Raw genomic sequence first — 17,850 nt, 5'->3', positions numbered from 1 at the left:
TTATATATTCTCGATATTTGTTATGTATTCTTATATATTTGTTACATATCATGTATTTTCTTCCGGTATGTCACTTAAGACTTTTTAATTTTGATTTGGGTGCCTTGTATTCCATTAGAAAATTCACAGATTTTAAAATTCAAGTCTGTTAGTTTGTCTTCTAGGTTTGTGTGTTTCTTAGAAGGCTTTCTCCATCACAGGGTTATAAAAATATTTTTCTTCATATTTTACAGTTTATATTTATATTTAGCTCTTGATTCCATCTGGAATTTATTTTGTATATGATATGAGGTATAGGGATTTACCTTTATTATTTTTCCAAATGGATAACCAATTATGTCAAAACCACTTATCAATTAGGCCTGGTTTGGAATTCCGTCACTATTTTATAAACGTAAATCTGTTTTTAGACTCTTTTATTTTGTTCCATTGGTCTAACTGTATATTCCTGAGACTGGAAAATAACTTTGTGGTGTGTATTGGTATCTGATAGAGCTAGTTCCCCCTTAGTTTATCTTTTTCTAAATTTTGTTGGCTATTTTTTTGCATTTTTTCTTCTCAATGCACTTTGTCAAATTCTATTAAAAATTACAGTGTAATTTTTAATTGGGTTTACGCTGAAAATAAAGGTTTATTTGGGAATAATTGACATTTTAATACATTATTGGGCCTTCTCATATAGGAATATCATTTGTCTTCATTTGTTCAAACCTTCTTAAATATTCTTGAGTAAAGATTTATTATTTTCTTAGTGTAATCCTTATACATTTCTTGTTAGAAATTCTTCTTTATAGCTTTATATATGTATTTCCTGTTCCTAACTCTGATACTACTTCTTATTACTAATGTATGTGAAATATATTAGCATATCACACATAAATGTAGTATTTGCTACAGGTTTTTTTGTAGATATTATTTATCAGGTTAAGAAACTTCTATTTTTAGCTTGTTAATTTTTTTAAATCAGAGAGGAATGTTTATAAAATGCTTTTCAGCATCTGTTGAGATGATCATATACATTTCTCCTTTAATGTGTAATCTCTTAATTTAATAGACTTCCAGTGTTAAACCATCTTTGCATTCCTTGAATAAACTCTGTTAGTTCTTTCAGTATACTGATGGATTCAAAATGCTAATTTTATTTTAAGTTTTGTACCTTTTTAATAAGTGAGTTAATTTTGTGTACATGTGTGCTTATATATGGTGGGCATGCTATTCCTGTCTAGTTTAGATACTAGTTACATTAATCTCATAGAAGGCTTTTCATCTTTTCCTGTGCCCTAACACTGCTTTTTGTCTTATGTTCTGACATTGTGTAATGTATCTGTTCTTTGAAAGCTTGAAGAATTTATTCATAAAACTGATTGGCCTGATATCTGATATTGGACTATTTATATTTTCGACCTCATTTAAAGTTAGTTTTGGCAATTAGTATTATTATAAAAATGTTGATTTCATCTACATTTCTAAATATATTGGAATTTACTGGAACATATTCTTATTTAAAAATTATTTTCTATTAAAGGTGCTCTTAATTTTAGATATGTATTGTACCAAGTACACAAACTAAATCTTATTCTTAGTCTAATATTGTTTATATTTCCTAATTTGTCTTTGTTTATGATCCTCTAGTGTTAGCTCAGTGGAGAAATATTAAAGGCCTGGGAAGTTGTTATTGCCACCATTGTGTTTTCATAGGATTACAGCCATAATCTTTAGACTGTTCTTGCTTCTCATCTTGTCCTAGTCAATAAACTAGTCAGATGAATCCCCATTGACATCATGTTAAACAAAAAAGGGAATTCTTTTATTGACTCATCACTGCCTATTTGATCATCCAGATTCTTAATCTTGTATCAGACATCCTTCCCCCACATAATCTGGAACCTCATTGTTTTTGACCTCCCTACCTTTCCCAGCACTGATACTCAGCTCTGAACTGAACCAGGTCCTTGTTGTCCCCAAAAGACACCATGGCAACTCATATTACCATTTTTATTCATGCTCTTGGAAGCCTACCTCAGAACCATTTCATCCACACTTGCTTCCTCCAAGGAATTCCTTACTTCCTCCCTGTAACATCTAATCACATATTGTGTTGTTCACCTCTTTGACATGAGAATCTCATCTCTCTGTACCAATTTAGAGGTTATACCCCACATTAGCAGAGACTTAATTTTATTCTGCTTTGCTCTGCCCCATAGCACCCAGCAAGGCAATATTCAGTAAATGATTTAAATATTTAGAAAAGTTTACTAGTTTTTCATACTTTTGAGAACCTTCATGTGCTCATGTGTTTTGATACACTACAGAGAGGCTTCTCATTGCCTGAACCTGATTTTGAGCAGCTACTTAATATTTTTATTGTTTTCTGTGCCATTCAGTAACCTCAAGGTGAAGTAACTCAAAAAGGCAGTTGCCCTACCTAATTTTGAAATTTGGTTGTCTTGTTGTGGTGACAATTCATCTCTTTTAACAGAGCTTTTAGCATAATGAGAGACTGTTTTTTCTGTTGTTGTTTTAACTGCAAATAGCCACCTGCCTGTTGTCAAACAGCAGTTTCTGCTTATGGGTATTTCTTTTATCACCTGAATTTCCCCCTTCAAGATTCCCCTTTGCAAGAGAGACTAGCAAACTTTAAACACCCATTTTTCAAGGATCCCTTAAGAAGTCTGCAAATCTGAAAGGTTAGTTTCCCATAAAGGTTTCCTCAGGCACTTAATGAGATTATACAGTTATTGATATTCATACTAGGTTTTGAAGCAGCATCATCACTGTCCCCTCTTTGCAAATGCAGATTTTTTTTATGTTCTTATTAAATGAAATGCTCTACACTGGGCTGTGAAAGTAAAGGTCACAGTGAACAACCACACATCACATAGCTTTAGCCCTTTGCAGTTGTCATACTGTTTTTATTTTGTCTAGATACAGGTAATAGGTGACGCTGTGCTGATTTTAAATTAAATCTAAGTTTTGTTATGACAGAAGTGTTTGGCTGAAAAATATCATATAATAGGGTCATCTATCTATTTGCGTGTTAGAAGTAGTTATTTTAAACTTACGTGAATATATTTTAATGGTGTTTGTGAACTTCTCTCTGAAAATTCAGAGCTGCCCATGCCAAAAAATGACTACATGTAACTTTATGTTTTGTGTTCATATGTTCTGTTGCTTCATAAACCATTTATTTCACTTTTTGATCTGTCAAAAGGAGGATTCTTTAGATTTAATAAATAGGATGCCATGTTGGCAAGGAATTTTTAAAATTCCCAAATATCAATATAAACACTTCTTTACATAATTCAAATTGTGACATTTTCAACTATTATTTGCAAAGAAAGGTCCTGTTAGTAAGACCTGCTAGTGTTCACTTCTGTAAAGCAAGGAGGTTTGGCTAAGTTTCCTTTCAATCATTGACACTTTGAACACGTTGCCAGCTGTGGTACAGCTACTTACAGGAGAGGCTCAGCACAGGGTCAGGGAAGAAGGGCACCTATGTTCAGAATTCTTTTTAAATGTCCACGGGGCAGTACCTCTGGCCTAAATAGACGTATTTTTTAATTTTCTCTGAAGCCTCTTATAGAGAACATGCACAGGTCACTTCCTTTTCTGAGGAAGGCAGTGCATTCTTTCATTTGCAGATGCAGGACAAGATTTATGAGAACACTCTTGGTAGCTAAAATATGTCAAAAAAATAAAAGCTCTTGTAATACTGAGTGGTTTCTTCATTAATGTTATGAGATTCATGCTTGTGTTGATGGTAAAATGCAAATATAGAAACCTGAGTTGGGCCTTAGTTAAGCCTGTAAATAGTCAGAACTGAAGTCTAAATTGGAGAAGTGACAGCTCCCGATTTCATATTCATATTAAGTATGCTTTGTCACAGAAACAAGTGTCTAAAAATAGAACTGACTTCATTTGCCAGGTGATATTTTGACCTCTCAAAAAAGGTTTCTTTCTAGTTTTGAACCGCAAGATAGTGGTGTCTTAGAAATTCAGTGTTAATTGCTGTTGGACTTTATCACATTTCGGAGTATTAGTGGTGAGTGTCGGTATCTTAATATACGGGATGCTCTTTTTTGGTTACAAGGGTTCTAGGTGAGAGATCACATCTGAAAAACAAACAGATTTAACTGCTCAGAATCCTTTGAGTTACATGAAACATGGTTTTACTCTTCCTACATAAGTAGCAGAAATAGAATGTTCTGGGTTGAAATTATAATTCTAGAGTTTATTCCACTATTCTTGCCTTCATTTATTTAAATATTAATGTTTTGTTGAGAATGGGCAAACCTTTTACTGCTTTTTGTACTAGTGCATTGATGGGTCTCTGCAGGACTAGAACGGTCAGTTGGCATGTGAGCAGAGTGTGGAGAAGATGGAAATTATATTAACCTGTTTTGTTCTGTACCAGTCTTTCTCAAAGTGTGGTCCAAGGACTTATAGAGGTCCTCAGGACCCATTCACAGGGTCCATGAGGTCCTTCCTTTTCCAACTATATATCCATGTGAGGGTGATTTTTCTTCATATGCTTCATGTAAGCAATCCATTGTAACAGATTGAATGCAGATGTGAAAATCCAAGTTTCTTCTTTAAGCCAGGCTGCTCTTATATTTTTAACATTTGTGGTTATTTTTCATAAAAATATGTTTTTATGTTGACATTAATTATTTTGTGAATTTTAAATGAAAATTAAAAATTTTTTTTCAGTTTTTATTTCAGATAAGGTAAATATCACTAGATATAACCCACATAAGGAAAAGCTCTTTTGTGTTCTTAATAATTGTTAAGTGTAAAAAGTTCCTAAGATGCAAATGTTTGAGAACTGCTGTGCTAGATTAACATGTAAATATGGTGAAAATCAACTGTTTATTAATAGTTCCATTTCCCTTCTGAATAGATATGCATGTTCAATAATTGATTTTAGCCTGGATCATTTTCATTCAGTAGTGAAAAACATATTTTGAACACCTCATATGCTAGGGTACCAAGAAGCTTAAGACTTTGCCACTACCCCTAAAGATCATGCCATTAAGGCCATTGCTGGGTCAAGAGAGAGCATTTCTTCCAAAACGCATACCCTGGCCCCAACAGGGATGTCCACGCTACCGTAGAAGAGCCTATCAGTACTGGGCAAATGGAAAGCATTCCTGATTTCATTTTGCTTGTAGTGTTTTTCCCTGAGGAAGGCGTTGTGGGAGAATTTTAAACTTTATTTCTGTTGTGCAGATAGACTAATAAGCATACTCACGCACAAACACACACACTAATATTTGCAGAGCTGACCAGCTACAATTATTTAGGGGAGTCGGGGTGGAATGGTAATGAAATTTTGTTGAGAGGCCCTTTTTATGAACAACACAGAGAGCTTACCACTAGCAATTTCTTACCTACTTTGGAAATCCCCTTCTCATGAATCCCTGATTTAGAGCTAAATGGTGTGAAAAATCATGCAGTGAGTTAGGATTAGAATTTCTGAGAGATTAAAACTTAAGATTCTGTAACAAGCTTCGTAAATGGTTTAATTTGGAAGTTTCATTTGGAGAAATGGGAGGGCTATTATCGGGGCTGAAGATTTTCTGTAAACTTAGATTCCCACTCATTATATCTTTATGCATCCTTATTTATAATCGATGGTGTACTTCAAACTCAATTATGTAGACAGATTAGGTGTGTCCTTTCTGATTAAAACAGTTCATGAATTGCAGGTTTAGGGTGAAGTTGGAGGATAGGGTTTTCTTTTCTGAAGAGATGGCTTATTTTCTTGTGCGTTCTGGTCTGTCCTTAATATTTATTACCATTTACTATTTGAAGTATCCGTGTGTATTTTGAAGGCTTTTAAAGAAAGAATGTTTTACTGCTGAAGGAATATACATTCTTTGAATATTTTTAAAAGATAGTTTTGCATTCTTAATATGACCACATCAGGAGACAGTGTTGAGTTTATTTCACTATCTCCATTGCATAGATTTTTTTTTTTTTTTTTTTAAGGATGGATCATCAAAAAACACTCCCATAAGATATTATGAATCTCTAGAGTGGAGGGAGAATTGTAGCTCATGAATCTGTTGTTTGAAATCACCTTTTGAATAGCAAGCCTGGAAAAGTGAGATGTTGCAAAGGTAAACAGTGTACAGATTATGATAGAGTGGAATTGACAAGCTGGTTAAAAAAGGATGATGCATTTCTAATTAGCCCACAGTGCCTTAGTTAGAAATTAATTAGATACTCTTATGTAAATGTCACGCTAATTAAGCAAGAATATTGAAGTGTTATAAATCTACAAAAAGAATGGCTATTTTTGTGTATTAATGTTTTGCAGTTATCATGAAAGCTGATAGTAGAATATTTGATTACTGAGCTTCTGGCGATTTTTAGCTGACTGACTTCTTGACAGTCCATTTTTCCTAATTGATGTGGTTTAGCACATGGTATAACTGCAGCCAATGGGGGCTAGTGGAATCAGGATCCAAAAATAACTACTCATCACAGCTCTTTTAACAAAACCTTTCTGGGTAGATTGTTGATCTCTGTTTTCAAGGTTAAGGAGAAATACTGTTTTTCTATATTTACTCAGCCTTAGATTTTGAGTGCCTAAGATGATAACCAGCATAAATGCAGCCGCCCTCCATACCTGTGTTCTTGTCTTTCTCCTGAGTCATAGTCTTCAACCAGTCAGTTGGATTGACTACTATGGTAGCTCAGTGTTTTTTGACATGCTCAGTAACTAACTCTATAGGAGGCTGAAAAATGTTCCTGCCACCTTGGCTTGAAATGTGAATGTTGATAGTTGACGGGATACCTTTATTCAGTCCTTCTGGTTTTGCAGGTTACAGTGACTTTTAGTATGCAGATTTGACCCGTGTCTTCAACTTTACAAGGCTGGCTGAAATCAGTACTGGTTCCCTAAGAAAATCCACTACCCTGTTGCAAAGGCTGTAAAGATTTCTAGTTGCTGGTAATACAGCTGAAGAATTTCATTCCATGGCTCTCACGTGGAATTGCAAATGTGATCCATAGTGCTGCATTATGTATGACACCTTTAATACAAGAATAGAAACATCCCTAAAAGATAAGATAGAGTATTCAGACTTACAGAATACAAACCACAAGCTACCACACACATTATTTACTTGCAGATTCCAGACTCTGAATTGCTGAAACTTAGGAAAAAGTTCTGAATGTAATATCAAATGAAAAATGATAGTATTAAGTATCTTCAGATAATGAAGAAACTTGAAAAAAATTTGACATGTTTAATTTTGCTTTAGCAAAAGAAAGCAACAAACACTCATGGTGTGATGGGCTAAAAGTTTAGATGAGTTAATCTTGATATTGTCTGGTTCAGAATTCCCAGAGAGTCTGTCATATTAAGCAAGGTACCTTAACTGTGGTTTTATTTTTAATATTTAACAACCCCAAACTTACTGTTCCAGACTCACTTGCTACTAATATAGGATAGAGGGTAATGGTGTGAATCATTCTGTGCTTAGAAATGCATTTATTTTACCAACCTTCCAATCCCGATCCCAACACACACACATACACACACAACATCACTACATTAACCTGTAGGACCCAGGCAAGAAAAGACTTCTTCATCCTACTCCTCAGGTATTAGCTCTGTCTACCCTTCTGTTTGGAAAGAAGAGGAAGAAAGGCCAAAAATAGGAGCAGAATTTACAATGATTTATGAGACCATACTCCTGCCCCCCTCTCAGACATTAGCCAACTCCATTCCTTGATGGAACAGATGCCCTGAGTTTGACCCTTACCATCAACTCTCAAAATTACTTTGTTTGCTATACCGACATGGGACTCATGTTATATTTTTATTGTTGTGGACTCAAACCTGGAAAGGTTCCCCTTGAGTGGCCCTTAATCTCCTGCATTCATTTTAACAGAGTTGATTTGCAATTAATTGTGTAAGGGTAGATACCTTAATCTCCTATGGTTACTCCTTTTATTTGAGAGTATAGGAATTTTATATGACAGCACAATTAGTATATAGAATATATGTACAGTGCTCATGTGCATCTGTTCTGGAGTTTAAAGAGTTTCATAGGTTATAGTCTACCAGATCAAATTTAATTCCAAGCTCTCTGTTCATAATGTTGTCCAGTTATCAAAGCTGGGATATATTATCACTGCCAGTTACTCTTGCTGTCAGTTTGTTTTGGCTCAATTATGGTTCTGTTTGTACTTTACTATAATGTAGTGAATACTTTGGATTGGGTTGTTAGTTTAACAAGCTCTCTGGAGAACACTTTCATGATGATGCATGTTGAGATATGCTAGGTAGCCTTGAAGTTATTTGTGTATTTGCCGAAACCTACAGAAATTCATTCATTAGGAATTTTCAAAAAGATAAACTTTCAACCTACAAATGAGGTAAAGATTGCATTTGTAAACATGGGAGTGTTAATTCATGAGTCCCAGCCAAATTTCTTTAGGGGTTTTGATTTAACCAGTTTCTCTCTGCTCTTATAATTTTACTGAATGAATTATTTTACGTCCTTTAAAAAAATATTCTGCTAGTTAAGCTGTTATTGATGCTTGTGTTTTGTGTGGCTCACGATGTTGTGTGAGCTCAGTGATCTTCGCCATACATTGAGCTGGGAGTTAAGTGTTACCAGAGATTGGAACTAACTGGGCTCGTAATATGTACATCGTGCTCAGCTGGTTTAAAAATGTACACTAATCTCTTCCTATGCGCACCCCAGCCTATTGCATCCAAATTTCCAAAGTCAAGATTTGGGAATCTTTTTAAAAATGTACCCTTGAACTTTCTGGATTCCAGAAATGTTCCAGTATTTTTATCTGGTGGTTGTTACACAATTATATGTATGTTAAAATCCTTCAAGGTATATACTTAAGATTTGTGCACTTCATTCTAGTATTTCATTCTCTTTATGTTAAACCTCAGTAAAAAAGGGTTTTTAAAAAATGTACATTACTCTACTGATTCAATCAAGTGGCTTGCGGTGGTCACTTACTGAACACTATTAAGTGCCCTTTGTCCATACAGTCATGACCCAAGAGTAGATGACAAAGTGAGTCTTGACCCTTGGGTGCATAAAACCTCATGGGAGAGAAAGTGAAGATACATAACATAAGGCTTTATAGTTTATGAAGTCTTTTTGTACAGATGATCTCATTAACACTGTGGCTTATGGGCAATTTTAACTATCCCCATTTTTTTGTTAAAGAAACTAAGGATCACTTACCCAGGATTACTCACTAAATAAAGAATAGTTGCAGGACTTAACTACTTATGTTCCCAGAAATAAGAATGATTCATTTAACAACAAAAAAACAAAAGACAAAAAAATCACACATGGAAGCAGAAGCTATAACATTTTATGGAGCTACAGAGCCAGTGCCCAGAGGGTTTCGAGGATGTGAGGTCTGTATTAGGTTTTCTTGCAGCTCATTGTCTCTCCACGTTACTTATGTTTATGTCGCCAGTGCCCATTTGGGCCTCCTCTGGAATTTTAGTATGTTAAGCTTTCTCTGGTGAATGTGACGTTTGTAGAAAATTTTTCAATTGAAATGCCCTGTTCTTTTGGCCTTTCTAATTTTTAATTTATTCTTGCCTCATTTTCAAATTCTTGAGAAGTATATCCACGTGATGCTGGCCAGTGATGAATAATCCTTCCTCCTGATTACATTTAGCATTTATTACTCGTTCCATATTCTTTGGCAGTTGATCATTTCGCATCCAGCTCTTTTTTGCTATCGTGTATTGTTCTTTAAGTAAACAAATTTTATCTTTCTAACAAGATTATAAGCCCCAGAGCATGAGACTAACCTGTGGTGGCACATAGTAGGTATTTGCTACGTGCTCTTTGACATTAACAACACACTTACTTGGTTTTCCTCCTATTTCTCCTCTGTGTCTTTTTTTTTTTTTTTTTTTTTTCCCGGTACGCGGGCCTCTCACTGTTGTGGCCTCTCCTGTTGCGGAGCGCAGGCTCAGCGGCCATGGCTCACGGGCCCAGCCGCTCCGCAGCATGTGGGATCTTCCCGGACCAGGGCATGAACCCGTGTCCCCTGCATCGGCAGGCGGACGCTCAACCACTGCGCCACCAGGGAAGCCCCTCTTGCATATTCTTGAATTACACCTATCTGTCAGATCCCTGGGCCCACAAAGATTGCATGAAGGCTCTCTTGGTATCATATTTTTATAATTAAACTAGATATTCTTCCTTAGTCAGTAGTGCTGTCTTTAAATATTACAGTGATCCTTATTTCTTCCGACAAGCTGTTTCTTCTTCAGGGAGTAGCCCCCCACTTTAAATAAGTCCAGTTTTGCAATAAATTCAAAGGTAGGGTGACCACTGAGATAAGCCTGAGAAGGAGTATTCCTGCTTATTTCTCTGTGGAAAAACTCATTTCCCCAAACTTATGGGTAATTTACTCTTACCCAGATCAGAATTCTAGTTAAATTTTTTTTCTTTAATGTCTTAACATTATGTGAGACTCGATTATTTTTTATGAAAAGCATGTTATAATGTAGAAAGAATATGGACCTGTAGACTAAATTACTGAACTAAGAATTAACCTACCACTACCATCACCACCTTCATCTTTCCTAATACCCCTCCTTATGCATATTTACAGGTTGATCCATTCCTTTTTAGATTTCTCTTTATCCAATATAGGAGCTCTGGGTATGTGGAGGATATGTCCTAACTGATGTACCTGCCTTTCTGTTTCCAGGTGGGCCATGCACGGATACAGCTCATGTCTCGTTAATCACACCAACCAAAAGATCCTGTGGTACAGGTACGTACATCATTCTTATCTGGATTCATTCTTACCTGAATTATTCACAGGCATTAGCTACTGGTTTTAATGCGGTGTCCTTGCCAGAGTACGCTCTAATTTCTTCCATGATTTGTGAAGTGATGTATTATGTGCTTAGTGTTGGGAGTGGGGTGTGAGTAGAGGTCAGAGTGATGCTCTTGGAGGTCAGATTCACTGAGTTAATGCTGGCAGCTAGAACCGAGAAGGTGGACATCAAAATTTACCTACTTCCCCATGTCTGAAGAATGTTATTAAGACCTAAACCATACAGAAAATGCAAATTATTGCCCAGTTTCTAGCATGTAGCTAATTTGTATAAGTCGTGGACTTACTAAAAAAACATTACTTAAATAATGATGGCTGGAGGGTAAAAGAAGTTATAGTACAGATAATCAGGTTAACTGACTAGTATAGTGTCCTAATAGTTTTAGAAAATTATTTACTTTCATTTGTGCTAAAGCCATGGGGTGTGCTGAAATCATTCTTCTCAGATACATGGAGTCCCCCAAAAAACCTAGTGCATCTGTGACATTTGTATTAAGCATGAAGCCATGAATCTTGTACCTCTCTAAAGAGCACTCATAATGCCCATTGCTCCCTTACTCTGTAGCTTAATTTATTTTCGACAATATTTGCCTTTTTAAGTAATGCTGCCTGCTATTTAGAGTATCTTAAGGATTATATTTGAAAGAGTCAAAATAATTATTTTGTTTTTCTAAAGGTCACAAAGTATTTTTCATAACTTAAAAAGTCCTTTTAACTCCCCAGCAGAAATAGCACAAACTACTTCTGTGTACGGAGTTACACTGAAACCTCAACCCCTTTAAATACTCATAGTTTTGATGTTAACCTCAAACAGGCCTGTCCTTGCACAGTTTCAGAGTAACATCCAGGCATTGAACTCTGAGGAACTTTAATTTTACTCTTTTGTTCCAAATGACCGGTTTTGAGGCAGGGCTGTGTGAGATAGTCCTGACATGCTCCCATCCCGCCTGTGCTCAGTACCCAAGCTCCACTGGGTAGTTCCTGATTGAGACAGAAGAGAACTGTGCCCTGGCGTGAGACAGACCGTCCTGCTTAGCCAGAGGGAAGTCCGAGAGCTATCTTCTTACCCACTCCAGCCAGAAGCCTAAAAAAACACTCGAGCCCTTTGATTACAGGTCCAGCGCTTCACACACACACAGGTTACTTTGGTCTTCCTTTTTTCCTTCCAGTTTTGGCCCTCAGGACAGGGTTTATGGTTAGCACTACTGACATGTTCAGGTATCATCAAGGCGTGAGCCTCGAGCGCATTGAGTCGTCCTGAGAGATTTAGGAAAGAGACTTGTGTGCTCAGCTTAGACACTGAAACTAGTAGGAACCCCTCCTGAATATCATGTACTTGTGTCCTTCATCTTCTAGGCAGATCTGTTTCATCCTTTCTGTTCCCATACTATCTTGTGTATCTAAAAATACTAATACCATTTATTGCATGCTTACTACATTACCAGGCACCATTCAGTATACTTTATATACATGCATATTTAATCTTCAGAACAATTCTGCAAGGTAGTTATTCCTCTTTTACAGTTAACCAAGACAGGCACTCAGAAATTTAAATGTATTTCCTGGGGTAATATTACTAGTAAGTAATAGAGTCAAGACTTGAACACAGATCCTTCAGATCCTAAAACCTGCTTTTCACTACATCATATTACTGCTTATCGTATCATATTTTATCATAATTATTTATGCTCCTAACCAGACAGTACAAAGCCTATCACTGAATGAAATGTGGAGAAAGAGAAACACAGATTTGGAATTATAGCAGGTAGTGACATAGTTTTTGAAACAGAATTCTAGAAGCAGGTCTTGTTTCAGATCCTAGCCTAACCCCTTACAAAATGTGATTTTAAGTAAATATCTCAAAATTTGTTCTTCATCTGTAAAATGAGGTGATAAATCTCATAGCTTGATGTAAGAAAAGAAGTGATACATGTAAAGCTTGCATAATAGATCTTCAGTAATGGTAGCTGCTATTATATTGTCTTACCATTAAAGATTATGTGTATACAGTGGCCAGTCATTAGATAGTGTTGGTAACACATCAATCGGTATTTTAGGCAGAAAGGAGTTAGATTAGAAGTACCAGAATGCATTGCCATGCCTAGTTTCATTAATTGGCTTTATGTTGATCACATTCTTTGTTGCATGTCGGTATTATAGTAGGAACTGAAGGTAATGTTTTAAAGTCTCCTTACATGAAATGATAAGTGGGACATTGAGCTCTCAGTCACACATTTCCAGGCCTTCTTTTAGGTGAATACATCCCTCTTAACTAGAAAAAGATTGAGAGTTTCTGGCTTGGAAGGAAATTAATGCAATGTGCAGGTCATCTCCTAGAAAGCCTGAAGGAAAGTTGAGATTTCTCACTGTGGACATTAAAGGTCATCAGGTTCAGCTTGCTGTACTTCTTCTCAAGTAGCCGGTCAGTGGCCCCCTCAGGCTCCTCCAGTTAGCCTGAAATAATGGCCCTGACTCTAGAGGACAGAGCTTCCTGATTTTCAGAGGTAAATTAAATGGTTTGATTTGAGAACCATAAGCTGACTGTCTTTGTCTCCATCTTTCTCTCTGTCCTAAAATCAGCAGGTTGCCCATCGTGGGGATTCTGAACATTTTTCTTATGAATCAGCACTTTTTAGTGTTACATTGCTGAAGTGTTTCTGTATCCTTGGTGTCTAGATTATTCAAGAATAGGACTCATGCCTCTAACACATGCTCTGGTGCTTCTACCTCAAGGGACACAGTGATAGTAGCCCTCCTAGAGATCTTCCAGAGCACAGGGCTTCAGGTACAGCTGATAGTAAATAATTACTTTAACACACCATTGTAAAGCAATTATACTCCAATAAAGATGTTAAAAAAAATTTTACAGTGGTGTCATTTTTTAGGAGCCATGGAGTAAAGCCCTCTGAATTAGATCTTACTGACTCCCTCCCAGCCAATCTATCCATATAAGTTTGGACCTAAAGCAGCCTCCAGCTTAATAATGATGTGTGCTAGAAAAAGGATACTTAGGCTAGAATAAAGTTCTTTAAGTCACCGGTCTCTGAAGAAGGGCATACAAGGTACAGTCTGTGAGGTATGGAGAGAAAATCATAAAAGCTCTTTATCTCAGCCCTTTAAAATTTCTGTTTCGCAGATTAATTTCATAATTATGTATTAGCCCATATGTATAGTTTAAAATCAGCAAATACACATACAAATACATATTAAAGGTACATGGGCAAGTGTCTTAGATGGGAGTGTACACTTAAAAAAAGTTAGTGACCTCTTCAGTACACAGGTCATTTTCTTTTTAGTACTTTGCAAATTAGATCTAAAGGTTAGCATTAGATCCATTATTAATAAGTCAAGGAACGAATGTAGCCTGAGTGGTTGATAAGTGTCTCTATTTGTATCTCAGGTGACTACTGTTTGATCAGAGGGTATTGTAATTTAGAGAGGTGGACAGCAGTGCAGAGTGGTGGGTCTGTAGCCATCAAAAGTGAGAGAGGGGAGGGGACCCTTTAAGAAATTGTTCTTTGGTAGCTGTGAGTCTTAAGAAGCAGATTGCGAAAGGCAGCAGTAGTGGCAAATGAAAAATCAGTTCGTGTTTGTGAGCTTGGTGGGAAAGGCTTTTCTTTAGATGCTGGCTTTTAGTCACATAGCATTAACAGTTAAACTCGGTGATCTTTAGATGGAAAAAAATAATGGCACCTTGATCATTTTGGTATTTAAGAGAGAAAAATTAAGTGCAGGTGTGTGTGGCTTTGTAGCGCTCTGGGGTATCTACAGTCAGCAAAGACTGCAAGTCCCAGGTTGCTTTTGGTTAGAATGTGAGAGTTAAAGTATATCACACCTTCAGATTACTAGAGAACGCTTACATTTCTTCAAAGAGCTCAGAATGTTTTGCACATGTTCCCTTGTTAATTCTCACAACATTCCTGCCAAGAACACGTATATTGTGAAGGAAAGAGCTCGCTTTCTTGGCAACAAGCTACCAGAAGATTCCCTTTTGTCCATCATCTTTTCTAACTATCAAGTTATACCTTAAACAAAACTTGTAATCTGAGCTGCAGTCATCTCCTTTAGTCAACTTTTTTGGGAATGTATTTGGATACTTAGGTGAATACCTTCATGAGGTCATATTTTTATGTTTAAAGTGTCTTGTGGGGAAGAGGTTTGTTGCCTTTTCTTAGGATTTCTTATTTAAAGACATGTTATGTAATCTTTTTTTTTTTGGTAAGACTTAATTTGTAGAGTTACAGCAAAAGAAATGTTATTTTGTATTTTATTTGTTGGAGCTTGCCATTGATGAACCTTAAAATTTAAGCTGTAATAGGCAGATAGAACCATGCCTTCCTTGTCTTAAATTTTCTTGAAAAATTTAGTCTCCCTCCAGTAGAATCCTTAACAGTGACCGACCCAAGAACCCTTCTCCTTCCAGTTCTTAGCTCTAGGCCCTAGGTTGAGTTTATCAAGGTTGACTTTTTAGCACATGAAAAAAAGGAATTTGCTCCTTCCCTAGTTCACCACTCTTATATGCCTTTTTTGTTTGTTTTTTCATTTTATAGTCCTTTCATTTCTGAAGTTAAAATAAGAAAAAAGTTACAGACAGGTTTACAGACTAGGTGGTCCTGTCAACAGACTTTTGCTCCACTATATCTTATATTCACTTTTACTCTTCTTCCAGCAAATATGTTGAGTAAATAATATTCTCTCTGATAGACTTGAAAAATGATGGTTTTAAAATGCTGTGTGTATGTTAAAAATGTGATTATAATTAGTAGAATAGCAAGTAAAATAACCATTTGTGGGGCCATAAGGGAGCTGTAGTATTGCCTAAGATGAAAGCAGATGGGACTAGAAACTGTCCCATTAAACATCAAGGCAGGTTTTCCCAGAAAGTATTGTCTTTCCACTCTATAAGAAGCATGCTAATTCATTTTAACTGTATATCCCTTGCCTGATCTCTCCTCCTCTCCCCTCTCCTCTTTCTTCTTTTCTTTGCTAAAGCACGTTTATCCTTTTGGGTCACCTATTTCAGTGTGATAAACCGTGACATGAACTAGATAGCCTGTTATTGTTCATTGTTTCCTTTTTTTCCCCCAAAACCTTTTCTTGACTCACTTCTCTCAGGCAGCCTACTCATGATATTATTGTCTGTTCTTACAAAGACAAGAGTAGAAACTCCTTTTCACCTGGGAGTTCAGAGAAGATTGATGTGCTAAACACTTTCCACATCAGTGTTCAGATGCCAGTTAAAGGGAAATGTCTCATTGTCGATATGTTACCAAGAGGTTTATATAAGATCTTTTAAATTGATCCAGAAGCTAAAGGGTGGTAGTGTTAAATCAGAGGTGGCCCTATAAATCTTAGAAATACCTACAGTTGTGTGTTTTATCTCCTGGTAGATTCAGTATTCCTGGAAACAGTGCATTTAATCCCAGAGAGTTAAGTCAGTGACTATAGACCGTATTGGTCAATATCATACACTGTAGGTAACTCTTCTCAGAAGGACTCTGTGAAGCTTTAAAGGAAGGAAGGTGGCTTTGGGTGTGAGTTCAACTATGTAATTCAGTTCTTTTTTCATTCTTTTTTTTCTGGTCCTTCAGGTATAGCTTTTCCCTCAGGTCTGCAATATCAGCATTTGAGATAGAAAATTAGAAATTTGACCTACTTATGTAATATGCAAGTTCCCATCAGGAGAATATTAGGAAAGATACAAACCTTTCACTTTTTTATTAGCATTTTTAAAAACATCTTTATTGGAGTGTAATTGCTTTACAATGGTGTGTTAGTTTCTGCTTTATAACAAAGTGAATCAGCTATACATATACCTATATCTCCATATCTCCTCCCTCTTGCATCTCCTCCCACCTTCCCTATCCCACCTCTCTAGGTGGTCATTTTTATTAGTATTTAATGTAACCATTGAAGAAAGATCAACATACTAAAACTGTCATGGCAAGGGGAAAAGTATTTTAAAAAAATGTTTTACCTTGTGCACTCATCATGTTGAACCCTGGGGTGGGGGACGAATACCAAATATTAGGCAAGACTGCAAAAATTTCTCTAAGCTGGAAGGTGTCATCTTGCTATGTTTAACATAGGAAAAAAGCCACAGGTTATCATGGTATGCCACAGTGATTGTTTACTGACAGTGGTTTTTGTCCATTGAGTGGATAACTGGGAAGGGAGATAATCTGCTAAATGCTTTTTCTTGTGGGGTTTTTTTTGGTAAAAAGTTTAATGTGCTTGATTTGTTGCATATATTAAAGAATAGAATGAGGTAGCAAGGCTCATTATAATAATAAGATGATTTGATACTCAATATGTAAATAATATCAGGTAAGTTTAAAAGCACCTCACACGATGTATAGATTTCAGAAAAGTTTAAGGAAAGCTTACTGTTTTTCATTTGTACCCCTAAATGAGAGTTAGTCCCCATTGCCACCAATTCCTGTGTTTGTGTTACAGGCCAGCTAGACTTGTATGTGTAAGTTTGCTGAACTTGAAGTCAGAGGCTTGTTTCAGAGGCCTTGGTTGAGTTTTAACTTGTGAAAAGCAGTGGCTCCCCCTCTGAGAAAAGGCTGATACAAGTGAATATCAAGCCAGGGTGCCAGTCTTGTCAAGGGGAATTTTTGCACTTGAAGGATAAAAATGCACTCCAGTATAAAGAGGAAAAGGAAGTGTGATGAGCTTTGTTGCTATTGTGTGTGTGTGTGTGTGTGTGTGTGTCCGTCCGTCTGTCCGTCCTAGGCTTTGGTGTTGAGCTGCTTGTGGTCCACGTGCTTTGTGCAAATTCAGGTTGCTTGGATCCTTGAATGCAGTTACAACTGTTTTTTTGCCTTTATGGTCATTTATTTTATCACAGCTTGCACTCTTACCAAGGAGAAAAGCCCGGAACTTCCATTAATTAGTTGTTCTATTGCTCCACTGGGGCAAAATGCCTGAGTCAACACTATTTAAAAAGGATATCAAGGGAATTTAATACCCCTCTCCTCCTTTGAAACTTTT

The 17,850-nt window shown here is 36.4% G+C and overlaps 1 protein-coding gene across 3 annotated transcripts in view; it reads left to right on the top strand.

Annotated features, from left to right (window-relative positions):
• ZFAND3 (zinc finger AN1-type containing 3) overlaps nucleotides 1-17,850 on the top strand; it is a 316,031-nt gene that overhangs the window by 250,146 nt on the left and 48,035 nt on the right. For all 3 annotated transcript variants that reach the window (XM_089917979.1, XM_022581805.3, XM_022581806.2), the window contains exon 4: nucleotides 10,723-10,788. In XM_089917979.1, the coding sequence (XP_089774105.1) occupies nucleotides 10,723-10,788 (66 nt within the window). The remainder of the gene's footprint in view (nucleotides 1-10,722; nucleotides 10,789-17,850) is intronic.

Source organism: Delphinapterus leucas, chromosome 10, assembly GCF_059928025.1.
Source record: "Delphinapterus leucas isolate spDelLeu-1000000601 "Yukka" chromosome 10, BTC_Dleu_Yukka2, whole genome shotgun sequence".
Lineage (NCBI taxonomy): Eukaryota > Metazoa > Chordata > Mammalia > Artiodactyla > Monodontidae > Delphinapterus > Delphinapterus leucas.
The sequence above is the reverse complement of the archived record's forward strand: the minus strand, read 5'-3'. Positions and strand labels throughout refer to the sequence as shown.